The sequence below is a fragment of the Oreochromis niloticus genome, linkage group LG8, assembly GCF_001858045.2.
Source record: "Oreochromis niloticus isolate F11D_XX linkage group LG8, O_niloticus_UMD_NMBU, whole genome shotgun sequence".
Lineage (NCBI taxonomy): Eukaryota > Metazoa > Chordata > Actinopteri > Cichliformes > Cichlidae > Oreochromis > Oreochromis niloticus.
In genome coordinates this window covers 18,033,876-18,050,580 of record NC_031973.2, presented here as the reverse complement: position 1 = coordinate 18,050,580, position 16,705 = coordinate 18,033,876, and the positions used below count along the sequence as shown (strand labels likewise).

General features: G+C 40.7%; 2 protein-coding genes across 9 annotated transcripts in view; both read right to left on the bottom strand.

The window, feature by feature from the left end:
• LOC100701335 (protein tyrosine phosphatase receptor type H) overlaps nucleotides 1-16,705 on the bottom strand; it is a 574,626-nt gene that overhangs the window by 62,374 nt on the left and 495,547 nt on the right. The gene's annotated exons all lie outside the window — the stretch shown is intronic.
• On the bottom strand, nucleotides 431-13,812 carry brsk1a (BR serine/threonine kinase 1a). 7 transcript variants are annotated; one of them, XM_013272394.3, is made up of 19 exons: nucleotides 12,374-13,806; nucleotides 12,163-12,257; nucleotides 11,834-11,919; nucleotides 11,028-11,168; nucleotides 10,651-10,767; nucleotides 10,393-10,426; nucleotides 9,303-9,371; nucleotides 8,984-9,130; nucleotides 8,311-8,342; nucleotides 8,036-8,200; nucleotides 7,440-7,537; nucleotides 6,733-6,886; nucleotides 6,520-6,580; nucleotides 4,876-5,506; nucleotides 4,609-4,657; nucleotides 4,365-4,488; nucleotides 3,837-4,047; nucleotides 3,298-3,387; nucleotides 431-2,999 (listed from the first exon to the last, which is right to left on the bottom strand). In XM_013272394.3, exons 1-19 carry the CDS (start codon nucleotides 12,456-12,458, stop codon nucleotides 2,800-2,802), a joined length of 2,589 nt encoding a protein of 862 aa, XP_013127848.1. In that variant the 5' UTR covers nucleotides 12,459-13,806; the 3' UTR covers nucleotides 431-2,799. The 7 variants fall into 7 exon arrangements, with proteins under 7 accessions (XP_013127848.1, XP_013127845.1, XP_013127842.1 ...); XM_013272391.3 differs by having other exon boundaries at nucleotides 431-3,011; nucleotides 6,733-6,883; XM_013272388.3 differs by having other exon boundaries at nucleotides 431-3,011; nucleotides 12,374-13,805.

Sequence of the window (16,705 nt, the reverse complement as noted above, 5' to 3'; positions counted from 1 at the left end):
TGAAATGTTGACGTTTTTAACATGTGGATAGCTTGAATCACCTGGCACAGCTTTCCTTGTTTCTATTGAAGAATAAAGCGGAGCTTTTGTTTTTCTCTATTTTATGTTTTAGCAAAACAGTTAAGAACTCTTCATACTTCATACAAAATCTCGACTCAAGTTGACCAGGTTTTTCTCAAGGTTTGCTTAAATTGAAAAAAAAAATGTGACTATAAGCTCCATCAAACTTACCTTGAGTAGTCTAACTTCAGAAGGTCACAAGAATCTTTAATATTATTCTTGTATGAGATTAATTACCCTTAATAAGTTCATATAATTACTGTATAAGACATTACACCTTCTGTTTGTGTGACAGTTTGTAATGGAAGATGAAAGAAAAAGCTACCTAAAAGTAAGACACTTTTTTTTACACAGGAACTAAACAGACACTCATATGAATTTAGGGTTTATTACTGTAACCATAACAATAAGGTGGATCTCTCTTTATTTTGACCATCAATTCAATCATAATTGTTCTTTTTAATCACAGGCAATAGTTATAATAGTGCACTTTTTATATTTAAATTATGATACAGACATTTCTTTTTTTTTAAACACCTTATTCTACTGACCCTTATGGATGGAGAATAGTTTACAATCTTAGCCAGAGTTGGGTCAATGAAAAGTGAAGGTGACGTGAAAGATGAGGTGAGCAGTCAGTGTGTTTAGGACTGTGAGGCAAACAACTCCATACAGTTTCTCTTCTTGTGACAATGGGAACACAATAGAGGTGAGGAAGCGGGACAGACGGGTCAAACGGACAAGGCATTAACGCAAGAGATAAAGCCAACAAGCAAGCATTTGATATGCTCGTGTGTGTTTGTGACAGAGAAAACATAGGCCTGTTATGGTTTGGCTGTGTTGGTTAGTTCAAAATCACTGGGTCAGTTGGGAAAATCCACACGTAACTACCTCAAAATACATCTGCTGCAAAATGCTCAGCCCACTCTTATTCAGTCACCACCCACCTGTCTCACACACAGATACCAGTCACAGAGACGCAAGATACAGACCAAAGCTCAGTGGGGACGTGAGATGAGAGCAACTGCTGCTATCGAAGAAAAATCAATAAATAACATGAATAAGAACGGGTTTCTTGGGTTTGTTATTGACACATTTTGTTGGCATGAAATCTAGTTTACAAAACAAATAAATGAAAAAAATCCCCATAAATAAATAAATAAACAACAGACAGATAGATCGACAGATTAGAAAAAATGACATTAAAATAAAGTGTAGCACTGTGTGTCTCTCTGAAATCCTTCTGCACTCTTGTTGCATATTGCACTGTATGGAAGACTGTGATGAACATCGACTAGTCTGATAGAGTACTGGAGTAATATATGTGACTGCCTTGAGTTGCTACGTCTGCTTGCAGAATGGCGACTCTTAGTGATGAGCGAGGGTGCGGCGATGCATACTTGGCTTGTCGGTGAACACTGAAATAACGAGCGTGGGGTTAGGAAGTCCTGTTCAACAAGGAGCTGACGCCTTTTTTAAAGTCCAGCATCATGAATACGTCCCATTGATGAATTTCCTTACTGTGTATCTTCTTTTTTTGTTTGTTTGCTTTATTTTGACATGAGTCAGTATATGAATACTATGGCAACAGGAGACAAAGCTTGACGAGAAAGGCAGTTTCTGTTTGATCCACAGGCCGGTGATGCTCTTCTCATTCAATCTGGGCGCAAACAGCTGTGATGAGGTTCATAAAGCTAATCACGGATAGTGACGACAAAACAAAAAAAAAGCTTTCATATATTACTGTTCATATTTCTGTTCAAACACTTTTCTTCAGAGCAACGAGGGTCCAATGCAAAAATCTTAGAAGCATTGTTTCATATTGTCTCTGAGTAAAAAGCAAATACAAAAGAATCGAAACACTTAACTCTGAATGAATGCCTGTCGGAAAAGCAGCTTCCACTGTCAAACACTGTGTGGAGTGTCTCAGTTGCTGTCTTTACTGTGATCACTGTGCTACTGACATCCTTAAAAGAAATGTGTAAACATAAATAAAAACTAAATAAAAAAATATCTTTTTTGTTCACATTCACTTACTTAGCTTACTTTGTTGGTTTTCTTTACCTTAGGAGGAGACACTGCTGGAGAAAAACAGGACCTTCACTGAGCTCATCGCCACTCACTGGGGCGGCAGCAGGGTGCTAACTCTTTAGGATTCTTCTGCTGAGATGCATTCATATTTCTTTTTAGTATGGGCAGGTTTACATGTTGCTTGATAGTGATATGAGCGCACTGATTCATTTTAGGAGTAATCTCGAGAACCATCACAAGACTGTTATTTCTTTTTTCCTTTTTTTTGGTGTTGGATACTGTATTACGATGATATGGTAGACTAACCTATCTGATCATATCAGCATCCTTGAGCATTGATTCGCTAACTGGCATGCACATTAGCACTTCAAAATTCCTAGTTTGATCTGTGAAGCTGTACCTATGATGAATACCAAACTGCTCATTCACGTACTGTTATTATTTTTTTCATTAAAGGGCGGTTTGTTAACACTTGTTTCTCATTTAAGGGTAGGAATCCTGGTGATCATAAGAATCTCAAGTTGGAAAAAATGTGCATGATGGGGAGGAAAAAGGCTCAATCCTTGCTCTGTGGTCAAGCACCTTCAGTAACTTAGACAAGGAAGAATAGGAGTAGCTCATGGCTTGCAGGGATACTTGGAGATGAAATTACACTGTCTTCTTTCTGGTGTAGTTCAGGCATCCTGCTGCGCGGTCTAACTTCCTATCTTACGGTTGGGATTGGGTTCCGTTGGAGGACAGCAGTCGGGTTCTCTCTTTGGCTGAGCCTCTGCGCTGCAGAACTCCCCCGCTCCCTCCTATGCCTCCGCCATCTGCTCGGTCACCCCACTCGCACCTGTCGCCCCCACCCTCGGAGCGCCTCGAGTTTTGGCGGGTGGGGGTCCCGTGGGGCCGACTGTTCTTCTCATCTGGGAAGGGATCAGGAGAAGAGAACGGGAAAGTCACTCTGAATGTTTACAATCCGCAGGCTTCACGAGTCAGTGGCAAAAATGCAGGTGTGAATGAAAGGACCTGATTAAGGTGGCAGCTAATCTTCCACCCTCTGCTTCGCTCACTATAGTCTAGGAACTGTGAATCATGCAAAGCTATTATAGTCAGCTCCAAGAACAGATACGGAGCTAGAAATCAGCTCAAAGACTAAAACTGAAACAGGGTGAATTTCTACAGCAGTGTGTGGAAAAGTATTGTGTGGTTAAGCAATCTTACCAGATAGGGCTGACACCAATGGGTGATCATGGGAGCTGAGAAGCTGCGCTTGAATCGTTTCCACCACCCGTCTGAACCTGCGACTCGGACCTGAAGAGGAGTAACACATATAACTTAGGGTAGGTACTGTTCCAAAATAATGTGATCTTAACGTCACCTGATTTTTATTATACATCCAAAGTTATTTTTAGAGAAAAACCCTCAATTTGGTAAACACAAACCAAACTTCTCGGATGAATGAGAACCCAGTTTCAACTTAAAAATACTGCAAAAACATAAACATTTCAGGAAGTGTTGAGTATTTTACTATAAGGTTTACTTATTAACCCTCTTAAACCCCTTTACTTATTAAACCTCATCTTGCTATAGCTTTACTTGCTGACACGAGTATTATTGATTCTTTCATATAACTTTCCAAAGCAGAAAGCTGTTAAGCAGATTTCCAAAACTTGAGATTTTTTCAGGGAGCGACATAGTTTTGTCAAAATGTTTAACATTTCAATCCACTGTTAGCTAATTTTAGCATCTGCTTTACTTGCCTGATATGAGGGTGAATGTCACGCTGTAAATTCCTGTCTCCCTCCTGCCCTCCCTCTCGTTTCTCTCCCTGTCCCGCTCCCTCTCGCCCTCGGAAAAGGCAATGTCCACCTGGAACTTGACGGGCTTCTGGAAGACGGAGGGACCGCCGGAGGATTTGTATTCGGCTCGGAAGCTGGTCTGTGAGAGGACGCTGTGACTGAGGGATGGGATCTGTGTGGTGGGGAGACAGAGAAGAAGCAGAGAGACCGACAGACTTACGAGGCGGGAGAGGTATGGGGACCGACGTGAGTATAGGGAGACAAAGGGTGAGGGTGAGGAGAGGAGAGAGAAAGAGTGAGCCATTGGTGAAAGCAAAGTGATCCATCTACATGCCACGAGTGAGCAAGATCAAATAAAGATTAAATAAAGAGAAAACTGAAATAATGAGAGAAATGGAGTGTGTACAGTATGAGAGCACAAGTCAGATCCAGCCAGAGCCATGCTTTGATTGCGAGAGGCGTGAAGGACAGACCAAGTCAGACACTCACAGACAGGAAGGCGTGGACAATGTCAGCTTTGACAGAACTCAGCGGTTTGTCTCTGATCACCACGAAGATCTGCTCCTCTTTCTCCAAGCCGATGAAATTCCCAAACCACGATTTCTTAGCTAGCCTGGTAGCCAGACAAAAGAAATACACAGCATGAGGAGACACAGACAGCGCAAACAAACGGCTTTATACCGTGAAAATACGACACCTCAACAAATATTTATCTCCAGGAGCTGGGACTCACTCAGGGCTGGATTCTGGCGTTAGGCTGGACATATCCTCTGATGTAGGAACTGAGAGAGACGAAGCACACAAAAAAATTCAGCAATTGACGTTTGACAGATTGGAGCAAAAGGAAACACAAACTTATAGATAACCCTGAGCCATTACAGAGATGAAAGCTGAAAAAGGAAGTCAGTGTATTAGAAGTTATTAAATCTTTTGAAGCTATAACCCTACGCACTAAAAGTATAACTCCCACAAAATATGAGAGTAAACATATAGGACTGACCTTGCAATTTACGCCGATGGAATCTTGGTGAGCCCAGGAGGTTGTTCTTGAAAGAATTGAGGCGAGTCCTCCAATGGGCAGAGCTGCTGGCTGCCATGCCGCTTCCCCCTCCTGGACTGGAGGGTGGGGTCAGCGACAGTGAGCCCACCCCTCCCCCTCCCTCCGCCCGCGAGGAGGATGAGGACGAGGAAGAGGAGGGCGGGGTGGAGGAGGGGTGGTGAGGGTGGTGAACAGGGGTGCCCAAGGGTGTGGGCAACGGAGAGCCCTGGGGAGTGACCTGCGGCACAGAGTGGGCAGAGTTTGGGTAGAAGCTCTTAGTCACTGACTTTAGGACAGAAGAGGAAGGGAAGAAGAAACGGGGGATGGGTGACAGGAGTGGGGAAGGGGAGGGCGAGCGGGAGGATGGGTTTTGCAGAGGCAAGGATTTGATGGGCTGCAGGTGGGGTCGGTTGGCGGGCCCCTTGGTGGGCAAGGTCTGGGTCTTTGGGTTTGGGGGAGCTTTGGGCTTGTCATGAGCCCGTGCTGAGCGAGGAGTGGTGGTGCTTCCCTGTTTGGACTCCTTTGTGAGTGGGGAAGCGGTGGCAGAGGTGACATCTGATTGGCTGAAAGTGAAGACGGGGCTCTGATAGGACTGGGGGGTTGGGGTGGGTTTGTCAGGGTGAGGGGGTGGGAGACATGGAAAACAAGAAAGAGAAGGGATGGAAAATGGAGAAAGGATGGAAATGAATACCATGCTTAATGACAGAAGAGTGCATCTTGTGAGGAGTGAAAGTGCCGAATGCAGTTCTAAGTGCCGATCCTAAAATCTTTCATTTAGTGCATTTCAGTCTTTAGTACGCGCCCTTTAAATCTATTGAAAGTGAGCGTTTCGTGACAGTTGTGGCAAGGTTAAGAATGCAGTGACAGAGGACAGTGGCAGTGAAGGTGTTACTATAGAGTAATTGCTGCCAATTAAGGTATTTTTTTTTACCCTTTAGGGACTGTTTTTATACACTTTCAAGCACGATCAAACCATTAATTATCCAATAAAGCATCTAATTAAGCTGTCAAATTGTGCAAATTATCATGTATAAAACTAGCTCATGCATGAGGAGGAAGAAAAGTGACATGAAGACAGAAAACAAATGCAAACCTCCCGTTGGGTGAGACAATTCATTTAAGGGACCTGTGTTGTGATGATGTGTAAAAATGACTGAGAAGACTGTTACAAAGATATTTTAGGGGGTTGTGAGGAGTGAATATTTGTTTTTTTAAAGCAGCTTCATGTAGAGACTGACATCAGCAAAAAACAATGCATTGTTACATACTGAATCAATAGTTGGCAAAGGAGTAATGTTGAATTGAAGTAAACTAAATTACTGCCCAGTCTGTCAACAATATCTCTAAAGTCCTAATCCACCGTTGGTTTACAGTGCTGTTGTTGCCCAATGAGCCTAAAATGTACACAGTACCCTGCTGACACTGACAGCTGTCTGAACTGCAGGACACAAATATGAGACTGGACTTAAAGCTATATTGCTGACAAGGGAGAGTTAAATAATATAAATGCAGACTACCAGAAATTAGCATTTTATTATGGATGCAGGTATAGTGTTCAAAGATAATGTAGTAAAAGTATGAACAAGTTGGTTTACAGAGCCTTACCCTGGGACTACTGAGAGGGCTGGAGGAGAGACCGGTTGATGCGCCACTGACTGAGCGAGACCTGACAAAGAGACCAAAAGATTAAGAGGCTGTTAAAAAAAACAAAACCCCCCCCCCCAAAAACAAAAACTGTATGACAATGAATTCTTGCACTCTAAATCTGCAGAATACAGACTGTATGTACTATATGTGTGTAAGAAAAACATGCTATACCTCTGGCTGTGTGCAGCTGTGTCCAGGGCCCTGCGAGGTGGCGTAGGAGACCCTTGTTCGGTGACACTCAGGACCTCCAGGCTCTTCCTTTCGGGACGGCAACGGCCGTGGCGCGTCAGCATAGGGGAGTCGACGCGCTTTCGAGGAGGGTCTGCTGAGAAACGCCACCATAAACTCATTACAAATTTTGTTTTAATTTTAAGCTTTGTGCTGTGTTTCACACTTCAGGAATTTCCTCTGAAAAATTCTAATTCTTTCACAGGCCTTTTGCTCACTGCGCCATCTGTGACTGTGATAAACTTAGCTTCATTTGCATTTACAGAATTGCTGTCCCTTCCAGTTTTATCTCATAGACAAAGCTTGCAGATGTCCTGCAAAGGCTGGTATAATCATGGTAAAAGCCAGCGACAACTTATAGCATTAAAGAAACAGGTAAACACACTAAAAATCCAACACAAGGACATTAAGGGCCATAATGCTGTATATTTTATCTCTAATGCTAATGCTAGTCAGTGCAGTATATTATCAAGTAATAAAATTATAACTTAATAGTGTTTAAATGATAACCTCAAGTAATCCCTAATTCACTGGAAGGAGAACTGAGCATACAGGAACACCGCTCTTGAAAAAGTTGGTAAAATGTGTCTCAGACCGATAACTGTAGCGTCCTCTCTTGAGTGGATCCCTCCTGCCCCCTAATGACTGACCTACATCATTGCGCGGAGGTAAGTCCTCATCCTCATAGCTGGGGTACCGCTCTTTCCTGTCTAGCAGAAGGTAATAGATCATTTTCTCCTGGTTTTCTCTGTGTGGGGGGTGGGGGAGAAAAATACAGATTGAATGAGATGCTAAAATGTCATAATATTTATTTAAAAAGGAAATCTGTATAGATGCCACACAGCCACACGATTAGCTTTTAGTAGGCTGTTCACACGGTCACGCAGACATGGATTTCATGACACAATCAGTTTATTTAACTGATCACATTAATGGGAAAAGACCTAAAAATAAGCCACATACTCCTTCCTCTACCTCAACACTATCTAGGCAAATAATACAAGATAGGATGTTTGTGGCCAATATTAATCGGTTGCATAACATCAAATATGCTGGCTGAGTGTTAAAAGGAGAAAAAACCCCAAAAAAATACACAACAGCAAAAGCAAAATATACACTGAAAGAAATATTACATGCTTGTGACTGCATTGCATATTATATGCCACAAATGTTCTGATTTTTCCAGCCATTTCAAGCTGACACTAGAAACCACAATCGTGTTTGGAAGCTGAGAGAAATTACTTACTCCTCACACTGCAAGTCACGTGTGAGCTTGACTCTGTCTCGGAAACAACCGAGCGAGTGCATGCTGTCCAGCACATCTGGGTCCAGCTCAGTCAGGGACAAGATTCGCCTCACACAAACTCGCCTTGGAGGAGGCTGCTCAGGACACGGCTCGTTACGACCACCCCTAGTAGGAGTCAAACAAAATGAAGCGCATAGGAATGACACAGATGTACTGTACATGATTAAATCTGATCACTTCAGCAGTCACGTATGAGAAAACGAACGTATACTCACAGATACCAGGAATGTTTCTGGATGGCCTCTAGCTGTAGGGGGTGACAGGGCAGATGGGGCCATTAGTGTCTACAGTCTGTTAACAGCCAGATGGCTGAGCTGTGCTGTGCTGTGTAAACAGTTCACATCACACATCATATCTTCTTTTTTACATCCACAAATCTCATGATTGCAAAATATTACCCATTAAACTGGATCATAAAAAACATTTTCAACTTTGCAATGTTTGCTTTTGAAAGTTTAATCAGAAAATCACTTGTGTGTGTGTGTGTGTGTGTTAGAAATATTACTGAGCAAGTTCTAGATGGCTCAGTTAAGTCCCCAAAACATGCTTCAACAGCTGCCACTACAATGCATCTTCCTGACTGTACAATATTACAATGAATGCACCAATAAAGCACATACAAAATGCAACTGTGCCTCTCATAAATATTAACTAGAGTGCAGACCCAGCAAAAAATGATAGTAGGAAAGGCAAGAAGGATAATCTAAAAATGAATCGAGACAAAAATTATTTGTATCAAAAGCAAGAGTCCCGTTAAACAGTACTGTTCAGTCACTTTATATTTTATCTTACAGAGGGAGAGGCAATCCCAGTTTAAGGCAGGTGACTGAAAACAGGTGTAAATGCATTCTGCATCTGAGGTCGGGACTAATGTGAGCAGTCTCATACCGTGAGCCTCTTTTCAGGGTTGACCTCAATCATTCCCTTCAGTAGGGACTGACAGTCCGGGGGGATGAAGTGAGGCATGTGGAACACCCCGCTCTTTACCTTTTCCAGGAGCTGGCGTAAATTGTCGTGGTCAAAAGGAAGGGCCCCCTGTAGGGCAGAGAGAGAGAGACAAAAACAAGAAAGGAACAAAAAACAGATTGCATTAAAAAAACAAAAACTGGCAAGCGTGGGATGTAAGAAAGAACTGCGAAAAACATAAGACGAGGGGATTAAAAAAAAAGACCAAAGTGCACTGTGAAAACACAAATAAAAGACTTACCACCAGTAGGGCAAACAGGATGACCCCACAGCTCCACACATCTGCTCTCCGCCCATCATACTTCTCCCCCTGCCAAACACACAAACGGCTATGATTTTATTCATCGCCGGCCATTTCAATACAAAAATGATTCACAACACTTGGCACCCGTCACAGGATGATTTAGGCTGATTTCAGGATGAAAAACACTGAAAGGAACACAAAAATCCATTTAGTCAAACTCAGTCTAAAAATACCATGAAGCCAGATTTGAATCGATAACACTGGATAATCTTTTAAATGCTGGGTTTCCTAAAGATTTACTCAAGCTAAAAGGTGTGAACGTTCAGAAAAACAACTCAACAGACAGACTGAACTTAACATTAAAAGTGTCATGTTACTGGTTAGTTTTCATCAGGGGTGTCAAACATAAGGCCCGGCCACCAGAATTGGCCAGCCAAAGACACCAATCAGGCCCACTGGAGATCTATGGAAAATGTGGAGGCATAAATTTGATTTTTTATTGTATTTTCAAACTTTTAACAGGTTTGTGAAATCCATTCATACTACACCAAAATAAATAAGTAAAAGATAAAAAATTAAATGATAGAAAATTCCTGTTTTTTTCACTGTCTACTATAGAAATGTACAATTTTTACATAGGGTTCACCATTTCCAAAAAACAGGATGCTCTGTCAAATAACAAAAATGTTCCGTTTTATAATAGCAGGACAGACTGAGCAATAAACTAACAGAACTGTTTCTGTAATTTTATAGATTTACTTCTTACAATTTAAGCCCAACCCAGCATTTCTTTAGCATGCAGAAAAACTGTATTGTTGAAATTGCACTTCGTTTTTAAATATCAAAATATCTCTGAGATTAAATGTGTGATTAAACTTCTTTACACTCTCAGAAAGCAGAGTTTAACTGATCCAACACACTTAATATCAAAGTGGACTGTACATGTCCCACAGTGTAAAATGAGTTTGACATCCCTGGTTTAGATCATGTACCTTTGGAGCTATTTATCTCTCTACAAAAAAAGTTTTTATTTACATTTCAGACAAGAACATTTGAGAAAGCCATTGAATAAGAGCTGGATACTTACCCGTATAACCTCAGGGCAAGCGTAATGTGGTGATCTAAAATCAGAAAAGGACTGGCATTAATATTAGTGAAAGTAAAATGAGCACTGTATAAAAGAAGTCATAAATCTGTGATGTAGACACTGTATTTTCCTGCTGATGTGGAGCCTTTAACGTTTAAAATGTACAGAGTCGTACTGCAAGTTGTTGAATTATATAATAACCCTGTTTATGTACGTACATCATCATTCATGAAGCTCACACACGGAGTTGGTACTCACCCACAGCTGGTTTCTAACAGACTGTCTCCCACCTGTAGGGAGGCCATGCCGAAGTCAGCGATACGAATGTTGTTCTTTTCATCCAGGAGCAAGTTCTCAGGCTTCAGGTCTCTGTGACTGCACAAATACAACCAATACTGTTAGAGTTGTTGTCAACATGGTGCTTTAAATGAAATACAACTGCATGACTTTGAAAATGTGTTTGCACAATCATACTGTGTTCCACTCATTTAGTACATCAGACAACAGCTGTTTTATTGTTTAAAAAGAAACGCTCAAAAATAGCTTTGTAAGTCAGTAGATGAGCCCTAAATCAACATCCTACATATGAACTTGACTCAAACACAGTTATTACAGCTCGGTGCAAAAAAACCAACCAGATGGAATGACTGTGGCAGAAATCCAAAGCAGAGATGATCTGCCTGAAGAACTTCCTGGCCTCTTTCGGAGTTAGCCGGCCTTTCTTCACCAGGTAGTCAAAAAGCTCTCCTCCTGACACATGCTCTAACACCAGGTACCTGTCCGCAAACAGGGACAACAGTGTAATTTGAACTTATGATTCTGACAACTCTTTTCCACTGATGCGGTGCTGGACCAAGCACAGAGCCAGTTCTGCCCTGGTGCTTTTAGAGGACCAACCGACTTTTTTGACCGAACCGAACACTGCAAAAGTTTGATGTAGTTTCTATGGGAAGAGAATTAAAGGCCCATCCCGCAGAAAAGGATAGGTGTTTGCACTTTTGGTAAAAATGTGGGAAACAGGTTCTTAGTTTGGCACTACGTTGGTGGAAAAGTGGTGCAAGTGGTGAAAAGCAGACAAGATGCTAAGAAAAAACTATTTAAACTTAGACACTTCCCATGGTTTGATATAATAAGCTTATGATGTTGGATACTAGGACTACAATATTCAGGCTGTACTCACTTTCGGACAACCTGACTGTCTGTCTGTGTTTTTGTAAGGGTATTAAAGGATTTGAGATATACTACTCATTAAGACACACTTTTGAGAATAAAAGTTGGGGATGAAGGAAAAGTGAGAATTACAGTAACGACAGCAGATTATTACAGCTTTTCTTGTAATATTTATACTCATCCCACTCCAAAGATTAGTATGCAGCTAGAAAGCATGCAGACTGCATTAAGCCAAAGAGCAAGGCTTTTTCTGAATGCAGAGGGAACTCACAGATATTTGTTATTCTCGTAAACATCATGCAGCTTCAATACATGCGGATGCTCAATCAGTTTCAGAATGGCAATCTCCCTTTCAACCTGGTTAGAAAGAAGAGAAAGCATAGAGAGAGAAAGATTTTGAAGCAAGGCTCATGAGCGAGCCAGAGTTGTTTTTCACACATCGGGACGGAGGTTAACTGTTAACTCATACAGAAGATAAATATAGAGAATATGGGACATTTTGTTAATATCTTAAAACACCATGATATATATATAAACATATATATAAGTGTCATCATTATCGTCACTGTGAGCAACACCTTCAACAGCGTCAGACTGTACCTTCATCAGGACTGACTCAGACAGCTTCTCTCTGTTGACTATTTTGATGGCTACCTTCTGACCTGTAATACAGTGGACCCCCAGTTTGACCAGTCCTGTAGATTGGATGAGAGATAAAAATAAAATACAAGAAGGTTGGGGGGGGGTAATGAAATCACACAGTTTAAAAACTACACAAAACACTAGTTTTAATTTCAGGAACAATACTCACCTGTCTGTCCCTTCCCCAGAGTCTTTTCCAGTCGATAGGGCCCAACATATTGAGCTGACTGACTTAGAGACAGTTCCTTACTCATACTGCTCTTAACTGGAGGCTAACACACAATTATTACTACTTACTGCACTGTGGTTATTGCAATTACTGTGATATTGTACAGCTTACACAGAAGTTACTGTGGGACACAAGACGATGCTCAAATTAGAACGACTGTCTTTTTATGTCAGCGGTAACACCGACTTTCTTTGAAGTCACTTCATGAACGTGAAAAAAACAAAAACAAAAAACCATACAAGTGAAACTGCTGCTGATTTACAACACCTGGGTGGACGTTTTTCATCTAAACCGAGACAGCACGGTAAACATGATGTTTTTTTTTTTTTATTATTATTTTTTTAACAGAACATCTTGCTATATGTAGAATCAAGCAGGGGGGACTGACATGGCAATAAGTTTCTAGGGTGTTTTCTGCGTTAAATACCAACCTCTACTCTAAAGTAGGCAAACTAACGAGTCTTATTTATGTACATTAGCTTATTTCTATAACTCGCACCTTGTTATATGTATGACGTTAACGATATATGACTGTTAATGAGAAAACGTTACCGTTATATAGCCTTAAAACGAGCAGGTTTTCACGTCTGCCTTAAAATATTCATGTATTTTTCCTACGCTTAATATTATTTTTAGTTAAGTAAAGGGACAAAACGTCCAATACGTCAAGTGTATTCTTGCACTGAAAATGAAATCACTGTTTTCCCCTCACTGCCAGGCCTGTTTCACAGGTCCAACAACATGCTATTTTAGCCTCGCCGCCGCTCTCCCACACAGCAGCGAGGCTAGCTTTAGCTTCAACGCCTTGACGAACGGCCGTCTCGCTCGCGCCGCCTGTCAAAAAAACCGACACCGCCTGAAGTTTCTGGGCTTCGCCAAACGGTACGATTTATTACACGGCCGCCGCATTCTCACAATATTTCGAGGTGAAACGCGCATTCCCCGCAAAACAAGCATCTTTTTTTTTTTTTAACGTAGCGCCGTCCTCCCCTCCCTGACTCTCCCGTCTCTCCCTCTCTACATCCCTGCAAGTAGCGGATCACAGCATCTTCTCTTCTCTCCTTTGACGTGTCCTCCTCCCCTCACCGCCGGGTACACAGGTGCAAAACACACACACACACACACGCACACTGATATCCGCGGATATGGGCGCGCTATAACCAGCTGCCGTATCCCCCTCCTCGCTCCTGATGACAGTTCACGCAGGGTAAAGGCCCCTTCTATTACACTCCCTTCGGTTTTCTTGCCGTAAATCGATATTTTCTCTCCCCTCTTCCTTCCTTCGCCTCACTCGCATCAGCATCCGGGTCTCACTCCCTCTCCATCCTCTCTCCTCTCGTCTCCTCTCCTCCCCCGCCCTCCTCCTCCCGATCATCTTCCTCAAAATACGCCTATCTCTGCATTCACATCAGCACAGGCCACGCAGTGGGCTCCCGGGAGTTGCAGCGGACACCTCCTTTTCTGTTTTTGTCATCGACATTTATTATTATTATTATTATTATTGTTATTCATATATGGACGCAGGGAGCGGATGTAGACGCAATTCGTTAGGGGATATGTGCAGAGTCCTGTTTTATTTGATCATTTATTCCTATGAGCTGTCAAATTTGAAGTGCACAACTTAGTGTAGCGTGGATAATTTAATCAAAACATACTAACATTTAACAATCATTCTGTGTCTGTTTCGTTGTACTGATTTTTTTTTTAAAGAAAGATAGAAAATAAACAGTAACAACTATAAAACAAACCATGTCAACATTATAGTATGACTACTTTTAGTAGAAAGGCATGTTTAAAATATTTTAATCAACACTGAAAAAAAATCATAGTAACTGCATGTCAAACAGAATGAATTTAGTAGTCATGTAGATCAGTGGTATGAAACATAAGGCTCGGGGGCTAGAATCAGCCTGGAAGAGACTCCAGTAAGATCCACTGGAAACGTTTGAAAAATGTAAAGGGAATAGCTTTTGGACGTTTAACTGCGTTATAATACGTTTTACTGCTTTTCCTACTGATAAACACCTCTCACATGAACATACTACACCAAAGTAAGTACGTAGTAGATGAATATTTCAGTGACAGTAAAGTTAATGTTCTTTTTACTATCTACTATTGAACTTTCTGTTTCTACAGAAGAAAAACAGAAATTGTACAGAAATTATTTTACAAATAAAATTTACACAATTTTTAAAATTTACACAAAGATTTTACTGAATTTTTTCTTTACTGAAAGAAAAATGTATTTCTTACAATTTAAGCCCAACGACTCACATTTATTTATGACATATGGCACCCATTACAAGCTTTTATTCTACCAAGCAACACCTATTTTACCACCATCCATTGATGGTAATACCCCTTGTGGTGTCCTCGGGTCAAACATGGTCCCTAGGTGAATGGCAAACAAGTATATTGGAATCCTGAGGACACCACACGGGTTTTTAACCGACAACACAAAGATAACATTGATGTACGTTTAAATTCAGAGTCATCTAAACTTTAGACAGTAGAATAAAAATACTATAGATCAAAAAAAATACTTACTTTTTTACATCAAAATCAATTTTGACCTAGAAAATTTCTGCAGGAGAAATCTAACTCTGCATTCTTTCGACCGGCAGAGAAAGACTCCTAATGAGCATGTGCAGTGTAGCTTGTTTCTGTTATGAGAAATTCAGTGTGCCACAAGTGTGCTACAATTGCCACTGATATTAATTAATATCATATTATAATATTAATCATATTCTTCTTCTTAGTACTAGTAGTATTCAAAAAGAATGTTAATTTGTGCACAGAGGAGTTATTTTTATAATCTTGAGCAAAAAATATAATAATGCATAATAGATTATCAGTTTGCAAGACATTTTTACACTTTGATGTAAACCATATTGGGGTTATTGTATCTCTATTCCAATGTGTTCGAAATAAAACGTCCACCTGACCACCTCAGATCTGCATGAAACAAATCCAAGGGAATCATACTGTTCTTAATGGAACTTATTATTTTTATTATTATTAGAAAGGTTAATTTCTAATAAAACTATTTTTCTGTTTTAAAAAAAAGGAATTATGGTCTTTTAACTTTTTTTCTAGCATTTTTAATAAACTATCTACAAAACTGATAAAACTGTTTGAGCCAGATCTTCTTTTTATTTTAAAAATAATAAAATTTTAAATACCTGGGTCTATGGCTCTACGTACATGGGCTGTCAGGAGTGTAACTCAAGCTAACATTGAAAGATGGATGCCTGAATCCTTAAAATAATTGGATGTCCAATCTCTGACAGCATTTGAAGGCCTGCAGAAACCACAGTTTTGCAGGTAGAGGACTGATATTTTATTTACAGCTTCGCGTGCACTAGGCACATAATATTCTACAAAACTGTCAAAATCAGATGATTGGTTTAGAGATATTAAAGCTCGAATATAATACACACACACACACACACACACACACATGTCTGGTTTGCTAACCTCGTGGGGACATCCCATTGACATAATGCCTAACCATAACCCAATTGTAACCCTGACACTAAAACCACATTTTGAGTTGAAAAATGCCTTTAACCCCGTGAGGACATGGATTTTGGTCCCCACGAGGGCTGTTGGTCCCCACCAGTATAGTAAATTTCAGATTTTGGTCCCCACCAAGATAGAAAGAGCCCGTACACACATACACACACACACACACACACACACACACACATTGCAAATTTGTATTTGTCTATATCGGATTTAGTGTTGTTTCTCTTCACCTTTATAGTTGGTTTTCAAATATTATAAAAAAAATTATTCTATTAAGATTCAACAGTGCTGATCATGGGAAATTTCCACTTCATTGACAACCACATTAAAAAATATTTTACAAAGAGCAGAACTATTTAAAGGAGGCTGAACGACAAATGCCCTCGTCTGCAGATTTGGAGGGAAGCAGAGAAGCATTCGGTGCTGATTTGACTGAATCACTCAAAGATGACAGCTTTATTTTAAATAAATAAATAAATAAAGTAGGACGTTTGAACATATCATCCATAAAGTGCCTTGAAAAATCTCTAAAATCTCAGATTGAAATGTTGTGTGTGGGTGGATAATTCCCCAAAGCCCATCTTCATCTGCGTCTAGCTGGTTGATTTTCACGCAGCCACAAGGATTTGTCTCTGAACCACGGTGCAGAAATGGGACAGAAAGAAGATACTCATCCTGCTTCTGATAAAAACCATAATGAATATATGTAGGCTTACACGATAGCCCTGCAGGAGAAACTGAATG

What these genes read in the sequence shown, in the direction of transcription:
- brsk1a (XM_013272388.3), bottom strand. Translation starts at nt 12,458, where the DNA reads ATGAGTAAGGAACTGTCTCTAAGTCAGTCAGCTCAATATGTTGGGCCC. An exon ending in ACGCCAGAATCCAGCCCTGA is followed by an intron (nt 4,489 to 4,608) that starts GTGAGTCCCAGC and finishes TCTGGCTACCAG; the next exon opens with GCTAGCTAAGAAATCGTGGT. An exon ending in TTGTCCACGCCTTCCTGTCT is followed by an intron (nt 4,048 to 4,364) that starts GTGAGTGTCTGA and finishes CCCACCACACAG; the next exon opens with ATCCCATCCCTCAGTCACAG.